The 8668-nt window shown below is 35.7% G+C and overlaps 2 protein-coding genes across 3 annotated transcripts; one reads left to right on the forward strand and one right to left on the reverse strand.

Annotated features, from left to right (window-relative positions):
* The first annotated feature begins 317 nt into the window (after positions 1-317).
* On the forward strand, positions 318-5807 carry LOC131635510 (uncharacterized). Of its 2 annotated transcripts, none has more exons than XM_058906132.1 (9): positions 318-458; positions 768-1496; positions 1710-2635; positions 2979-3273; positions 3393-3617; positions 3968-4141; positions 4299-4493; positions 4582-4695; positions 5138-5807. In XM_058906132.1, the coding sequence occupies exons 2-9, from the start codon at positions 813-815 to the stop codon at positions 5477-5479; spliced, it is 2955 nt and encodes a 984-aa protein (XP_058762115.1). In that variant the 5' UTR covers positions 318-458; positions 768-812; the 3' UTR covers positions 5480-5807. The 2 variants fall into 2 exon arrangements, with proteins under 2 accessions (XP_058762115.1, XP_058762117.1); XM_058906134.1 differs by having other exon boundaries at positions 360-458; positions 716-1496.
* Positions 5808-5948: 141 nt separating this feature from the next.
* Positions 5949-8268, reverse strand: LOC131635511 (probable adenylate kinase 7, mitochondrial). The gene is made up of 4 exons (XM_058906135.1): positions 7884-8268; positions 7435-7575; positions 6664-6849; positions 5949-6541 (listed from the first exon to the last, which is right to left on the reverse strand). Exons 1-4 carry the CDS (start codon positions 8196-8198, stop codon positions 6389-6391), a joined length of 795 nt encoding a protein of 264 aa, XP_058762118.1. The 5' UTR covers positions 8199-8268; the 3' UTR covers positions 5949-6388.
* Between the last annotated feature and the right edge of the window lie 400 nt (positions 8269-8668).

Here is an 8668-nt window from a genome sequence, read left to right on the forward strand (position 1 = left end):
TTATATTAATTGGTGTGACTTATTTTCACCTCTATTTCCGACCCTCATATACTCTACTAATATGGGATTTTAAGCCTACTTAGTCATACAAATCATCATTCTCCCTCTAATTTTTTCAATATGAATTGATCCACCTTTTTCCACTAAGATGTGATTCTTCTTTTAAACGTGCTCACCACAATAAACTTCTCTACCTGCCAATATTCAACATTGAAATCAATGGCTCCCAATTTTTTAAATAACAATAATAAAATAACTATTTTCACATTGAAAAAAAAAAACCCTGCATTATCATATTCATATATTATCATTAATCTTCTTTTTCATATATTATTATTTTATTATAACATTCTTCATTTTCATTCACTTGCAGCTTCTGAGTCACACTCAACAAGTCCAATCTACCTTTCAGATTTCTCATTCTGTTACCACCATCTCTACCTGCCACTGCTTTCTTGGTAAGATTTCTATTATGCTATTCTCTCTTCTTCCATTTCAAGCTTTCTTTTTCATTGGTGCTTTTTGATAACTTGTCTTACTTTTTATGTTTGTTGGTAAATTTGTATACTTTATCTCTAACCTTACTCTATCATCTGCATTACCCATTTTCTGCTATTTTTTAGCTTCAAGTTTCAAACTTTTTTACTGGGTTTCCTCCTAATGGACATGAATTGTTTGTAAAAATGCTTAACTGAATTTCATTTTTTTTGGACAGTCTTTTTTATTTCAGAGGGTTTCTGACTATTTGTGCAACATATTTATCTCAGGAAGTATAAGTTTTTATCTTGAGAGGTTTCATAATCTTTAAAGCCATGAAAGGAAAGAACCGGAGAAATGGCGGAACGGTTCAATTGGAATATCTGATCCACATACAGGAGCTAAAGCCTTGGCCTCCGTCGCAATCTCTTAGATCCATTCGATCTGTATTGCTACAATGGGAGAATGGAGAGCGCGCTTCTGGGTCGACGAAACTTGTTTCGTCGTCACTTGATGAAGGAAAAATCAAGTTTAATGAGTCGTTTAGGCTTTCTGTGACACTGGTGAAGGATATGTCTGTTAAGAATGCTGATGCTGGAGTTTTCCAGAAGAATGCTTTGGAGTTCAACTTGTATGAGCCGAGAAGGGATAAGATTGTTAAGGGTCAGTTGCTGGGGACCGCTATTGTAGACTTAGCGGATTGTGGTATAGTAAGAGAGAGTTTAAGCATTAGTGTACCATTGAACTGCAAGAGAAACTACAGAAACACGGAGCAGCCACTTTTATTTGTTAAAATTGAGCCTGTTGAAAAGAATCGCGCTAAGTCCACGTTGAAGGATAGTTTATCAAAGGAAAACTGCAGTAGTGGTGATTCTGTATCGGCATTGATGAGTGGGGAATATGCTGAGGAAGCTGAGATTGCCTCTATTACTGATGATGATGTTTCCTCTCATTCATCTGCGGCTGCAGTTACAAATTCTCCCGAGTCGAGTGGGTATATGCTTCCTAATCGTGAAGAGGTATTCATGTTTTTCCATATTTATTCTTTTATTCGTAGTAGGAATATATATTTCTTTATCGTGAGAACATATATTTCTTTAACTATAATTAATCAGTAATAATGCGTGGCGATTTTGTATTTTCCATAGCACTTCTGTTTTCATGTCATTATCAACGTGCGGTCTGCTTGAATAGTATATCTAAACCATATAGTGATTGTTACTCAATCGCAGAATGGATCAGCTCGAAAAAATGGTAGGAATGACAAGGAACATCACCTGGTTTCAGAAACAAGGGATGAAAAGTTAAATATGATGCAACAGGATATGTATGCGAGACCAGAGAGGAGTCCAGGAAATGGTCATAATTCTATGGAAAATACTCCCAACTATGGTTTAGAGACAACCCAAAAGCATGTTGTTTCTCCTTGTGCTGATTATTTTCCCATATCCTTGGAGGAAAGTTCTATGAGTAAGTCCAAAAGCAGTGATCATGAAAATCCGAATCAGGAGATTCAGGTAAAGGCTTCTCTAGATAGCAAGAACCCAGGCTCAATAAAATCTGATGGTTTGGAAATCGAGGACAAATTAAACGATAGATGTGAGGAAGCAGACAAATATTGTATGAAGGAAGGAGGAAGTGATGAATATTACTATAGTTCTGTTGAGGACAAGCTTGGCAACATTTCCAAAAGTGAAAGATTGAAATACGTAAAATCTGTAAGGTCATCTGGAGACTCAACTAGGAGTATTGGATCACATGGTAGCAATCATCATGGTGAAGTAAAGGAAAATGGCATTAATGGAGATGCTCATAACAATGGAGGGAACATCAGAAGCAGTGACAAAAAAGATGGTAAGGTTTATCCAAGGGATTCCCGAAATACCAATTTAGACAGCAAGATTCAACATTTAGAAAACAAGATAAAGATGCTTGAAGGAGAATTAAGAGAAACTGCTTCAGTCGAGGCTGCTTTATATTCTGTAGCTGCTGAGCACGGAAGCTCCATGAGTAAGGTTCATGCGCCTGCGCGACGCCTTTCCAGACTGTACATTCATGCTTGTAAAGAAAATATTCCAGCAAGAAGGTCTGGTGCAGCTAAAAGTGCTGTTTCAGGATTAGTACTTGTTGCAAAGGCATGTGGAAATGATGTCCCAAGGTGAGTCATTTATTTGGGTTATTAGTTTTTATTTTCTATGATCAAGTTCAATGTTTACGGCATTTTATTGTAACTATTTGGCATTATCCCATCACCACTCAAGCTAATGTTGATTTATCATCTGGCTTGCTGTTTCAAAACTATTTCTAAAACAAGAATGAGCATATTCTGAATAAAAAAGATGTAACAAGATTACAGTAACCGATTAATTTCCTGCATGAAATTGGACCAGAATAATTGTTAGTAGTTGATCAGCTGATTTTTTACTCCATGATGTCGAGACTATAATTTAATAGAAGCTGTACCAATTTCCTACTGATTAACATCTTGCATATGGATACAGGTTGACGTTTTGGCTGTCTAATTCTATTGTTTTGAGAACAATTATATGCCAAACCACCAAGGACGTTGCAAGATCAAGTCCTTCTGGAACTAGTGCAAGAAGGAAGAGTGGAGAGGGGAATGGAAAGACAGTACAACCATTAATATGGAAGGGTTTCTCTCCTAAGAAAAGTGAAAATATAGCAGTTGAATATGAAGGTTTTGCTAACTGGGATGACCCAAACGTGTTCACATCAGCACTGGAAAAGGTGGAGAGTTGGATCTTCTCTCGCATTGTAGAATCTATTTGGTGGCAGGTAGCTCTTTTATCTCACGCTCCGTTTCAACAGTCTTAAATTTCCATATAAGCTGATTATTGAATTGATATTGACAATTCTATTGGCTCTAACACAAACCTTTGTTTATCTGTGTCCAGTCTCTGACTCCACATATGCAGCTTGTTGATGCAAAGATTACTCATAATGATGTGAGTTCTGTCATTAGTAAAAGCTTTACAAAGATGTCTAGTTTACGTGATCAAGAGACGGGAAATTTATCATTAGACATTTGGAAGAATGCTTTTAAAGAATCATGTGAAAGGATCTGTCCTGTCCGAGCTTTGGGGCATGAGTGTGGTTGTCTGTCTGTGTTGCCTAGATTGGTTAGTTCCTCAAGTTCCTTTGTCCTGTTTCTTTACTATGCTAAAAGGCATTGAGAAACCATTTGGTGTTTTTCATCTCTGTTAGGGGTGTATTGTCTAATGATAAAAGAGGTATTTTTAATGGAAAAAAAACGTGAACGGTTTCAAACCGTCTGCTTTTAGTCATTCCTTTTTCCTTTCCCTTACAAATTCCTCTATTGTTTCTTGGAACCATGGAGATGACAGGGAAGGTATCTTTGTGTCCCACCAGAAAATGATACCTTTGAATATACTAATCAATGTTCAATCTAAATTTTGTTCGGTTTAAGCAATTACATTGACATTAGAATGCATTTTTTTGTAATCTGTAGGTAATGGAGCAGTGCATTGCCAGATTAGATGTTGCTATGTTCAATGCCATTCTTCGCGAATCGGCTGATGACATTCCATCTGATCCTATATCTGATCCAATTAGTGATCCCAAAGTTCTCCCCATTCCACCTGGTAAATCAAGCTTTGGAGCTGGCGCTCTGCTAAAAACTGCGGTAACATTCTATCTCAAATAGTCTTTGTGTAAGCTATAGAATCTAATTTATTCAAACAACATATATAGGTTCAATTTACTACCCCTATGACTTTTGTAATTTGAATGTGCTTCTAAATTTAGTTGTCTATTTTCATTTCTGTTTTTGAATTTTTCAGGTTGGTAACTGGTCTAGATGGTTGACTGACCTATTTGATATGGACGACGACGACGACTCACTTAAGGATAAAGATGACGACATTGATAACAATGATGGAAATTCATCCTTCAAGGCCTTCCATCTTCTTAATGCACTAAGTGATCTTTTGATGCTTCCTAAGGATATGCTGTTAAGCTCATCCATCAGGAAAGAGGTTAGCAAATGAATTTGTGCTTTACTTTATTCAGTTTTTAACTTGATGTAAGTTTCTTCTCAGTAATAAAAGGATCCTTGTTGTGAAGGTCTGCCCAATGTTTGGTGCGTCAATAATCAAGAAGATTCTTGACAATTTTGTCCCGGATGAGTTTTGCCCCGATCCAATTCCCACGGATGTGTTTGTAGCTCTGGACTCACAGGTTAGATAACCAAACTTGCATTTATGTATTTGTACTCCTAATTTATTACTCCCTCCGTCTCATAATAAATGTCCTATTTGAGCAATGCGCGGTTTTTAAGAAAATGATTGGATGTGTTGGTTTTAGTAAAAAAGTTAATGCCATTTACTAGAATACCCCTATTAATAGTAGTTGAATAACGTGAAAGTTAATAAATAGGGGTATAATAGTGGAAAAATAATAATGATTGATGCATTGGAATTGTAAATGGACAATTAATTTGAGACAAAGAAAAAATGCAAATGGGACACTTATTATGAGACGGAGGGAGTAATAGAATATTGGTTGTGACACTTCACATGCAACATATTTACAATGATTAATGTATTTTAAACTGTGAAATGTGTTTTGATAGAGGCTCAGTGAATTGATATGGCGTGTGATGAATATACTTTTGTTGCAGGATGATCTCGATGAGGAAAATGAGTCTGTCAACAACTTCCCATGCATTGCTGCTCCCATTGTATATTCACCCCCGCAAGCAATAACAATTGCAAACATTGTCGGGGAGATTGGACATGAATCTCAAATTAGTCAGCTGAGAAGAAGCAGATCATCTGTTGTCAGGAAGTCACACACCAGTGATGACGAGCTCGATGAATTAAACTCCCCATTATCTTCAATTTTATTCAGTAATTCCTCCTCACCAGTATCAACAAAACCAAACTTGAAGTGGAAAGAAAGTCACAATGAGTCTTCAGTCAGATATGAACTTCTTAGGAGTGTTTGGATGAACAGCAACTGACTATGCAGTAATCAGATTTTAGCCCCTTCATGTAACAGTTGTATCCGGTTGTAAAAAGAATATATACTATAGCTTTAGCAGAGGTGTAGTAACTAATTAGACTTATGACAAGATAGCGAAAATGACATGCATGTAATAAATAATAAAATTGAGCCTGTGTAATGTATAGTAAGGTCATGTGATGGTAACTCTTATTTGCATTTATTTGTGTAATTTTCTTTGAAAATAATAAAATTGAGCCTGTGTAATGTATAGTAAGGTCATGTGATGGTGACTCTTATTTGCATTTATTTGTGTAATTTTCTTTGAAAATAATAAAATTGAGCCTGTGTAATGTATAGTAAGGTCATGTGATGGTAACTCTTATTTGCATTTATTTGTGTAATTTTCTTTGAAATTGTACTACATAAGAATTGTAGACTCATATATCAATCACAAAGTACCCGTGAATTAGAAAGAAATATACATTGAATACAAATTGGTAACATAATTGGCTGTAGTAGAAAACAAACTGAAACTAAAACACGTGAAAGTTCTAAAGTTTGAACATCACATGAATAAAGCTGAAAGCTAATGTACCGTGTCATTTTGCTTGTTGATTCCGGGACCAGATATGTTCTAGAAAGTAAGAAAAAAATAAAAATGGAACATCACACCATCACTACAAGAATTTGTGGTCATATTCTCATACATTGTGTATTTGATTGATTCTTACTTAAGATTCTAACTTAAGAAGATGCACTACAAAACAGATATTCTCAAAATTTTCAAAATCAAAATCACCAATAATTGGAACACTAACAAAATTTCCATTAAATTCTATTGGCTCTCATATTCACATATGGTATATAATGCCGAGAAGGGAGGAGGGATGAATGGGGTGCCACGATGAAGATTGATGCCCTTTCTTCATGCAGTCAATTTCTGAGACGAACTAAGAGCATTAATATGCTGGAGATGTAGTGCAGCCAGAAGTCCCTTCCAGGTTTCTCCCGCTCCACCCGCGACTTCAAAATTTAGAAGTTTCTTCTGCTTCCTGTAGTAATCTTCCAACATCTTGGACTGCAGATGAAATATACAGACACAATAAATTACTACAAGTATTAACACATAGTATCTAGTGTATTAGAACAAAAATGAGCTATCTCAAACCAGTTTTAAAAAGATTATATATGAGAAGTCACCTCTTCTGCACGCTTTTGAACATGTTCGTCCTGTGATTGCTTGGTTGGGGTCCAAGAACTGGTTGTAAAAATATGTTCTTGGCCCGGAGAAAATTTATGAAGTCCTAGTTTCTTTTTCATTATATCCTCTTGTGGACACTTGAAATTCACCACTAGATCAACATGAGCAATGTGATTGAGAATATCCTGCAAAATAGTCCGGTAACTATCCAAATTAAAAGATGGGGCATATAAGCAAACTAAGCAAAATTCAGGTTTAACTTCATTGCCTTAGGAGAATTGAAAATATTCAGAATTTTGGTGATTTTAGCCGTCATAATACAGCAAACAAATTCTTACATGAGTATCTAACTACTACAATTTAAGCACTAATCAAAAATAGAAAGAGAATAAACTCTCCAACTTAGCCAAAAACAGCTTATAAACCCTAAGTTATTTTCAAAAACCTCTTCCAAACACTTATAGTACAAAATAGGTCCAAAATCCAAAAGAAGCTATTTCAAAAGCTCTTCCAAACACTTATAGTACAAAATAGGTCCAAAATCCAAAAGAAGCTATTTCAAAAGTTCTTCCAAACACTTATACTACAAACTAGGTCTAAATCCAAATAAGCTATTTCAAATGCCCTATTTTAATCTAACAATACTAATAATAATAAAGACAACAATCCATTTACTGATATTGTTTTCTTTTTTAATTCATTGTTTAAAACAAGAAATTAATAATACAAATTCGTACTAATAAGAATCGGTATAAATGAAACAAACTTACCGCTTGAATTCTTGTTCTAGGAATTCCATCAAGAATGAACCCTGTTTCACCTCTATAGTATCCATCTTCCAATCTCTTTGACAACAAAGCAAAAATGATTTCCTCAGGTACCAGTTTTCCATGATCCAGCGCATTCGCTATCTGAATCAGACCAAAAAACCACACATTCATACACTATAATAATATTGTTTAAATTCAATACACCAATTTTCCATTCAAACGGTAAGGTTCATTAGCCGAGATAATAACTTTGTATTATAGTAATTACTAATTCTCACTTTTCTTTTCACTTTAATCAAAAGATAAATATTCTTTTTACAACAACATAAAGCTATAACTTTAACCTGAAATTCTAAGAGAGGGAAAATACAACTGATTATGATTATGAAGAAATTAATGATTAATAATATGAATTAAACTCGAAATTAAGAAAGATGATTAACGATTACCTGTTGATAGAGAGAAGAACGAGGGTTAAGTTCTTGATGAAGAAGCGAGGCCATGGAAATGTGAGGAACTTCTAGAAGCTTCGAGAGTCTCTCAGCGAACACGTGTCTCTTAGCACCAGGTTCACCAATCATAACCCACTGAACTCCACGCTCCGGCGCGGAACCTTCCGTGTCAAGCATGCCACGTGGCGCGTTCTGTTCGAACTCTTCTTCTTCGTCGTCGTAGTTGTATTGTAGAGCAGCGGCGGATCCGAATGGACGGTTGTGATGGAATCGGAGGCGTGCGATCGCTCTGAGGCGTCCGATCGCGGACATGGTGGAGCGAATTTGTTTTTTCTGTTGAGAAAGAGTGTGGCTGCGGAAGGAGGAAGTGAACCCTGGGGTTTTAAGAAGGGTGTGGGGTTAGGGAAATGACACTGTTTTGTTTGGGGAATTACGAGAGTGCCACTCTTTGGTGCGTGGCGGGAGCGAGCCTGTTGAGATTGAAGGGATCATGATATGTGTTGGACGGTTGTAAATGAATGTTGAGTTGTCTAGTTTGGTAAATTTGAAAAAATAATCTAAAAATTATATCAAAATTACTAATATTATCTTAATTATAACAATAAACATCTCTCTAACAAACTCTTAGAAAGAAATTTCCGCACTTGTAAGAATTTTAGCACATTTATGTGAGATATTGAGCATCAAAATAATTGATTATGATACATTTTACTATTTCAAGAAAGGATATTGAGTGTCATAATGATATAAGATACATATATTGTTTTCTTGGTGGGCTGAAT

This window comes from Vicia villosa, unplaced genomic scaffold, assembly GCF_029867415.1.
Source record: "Vicia villosa cultivar HV-30 ecotype Madison, WI unplaced genomic scaffold, Vvil1.0 ctg.001502F_1_1, whole genome shotgun sequence".
Taxonomy (NCBI): domain Eukaryota; kingdom Viridiplantae; phylum Streptophyta; class Magnoliopsida; order Fabales; family Fabaceae; genus Vicia; species Vicia villosa.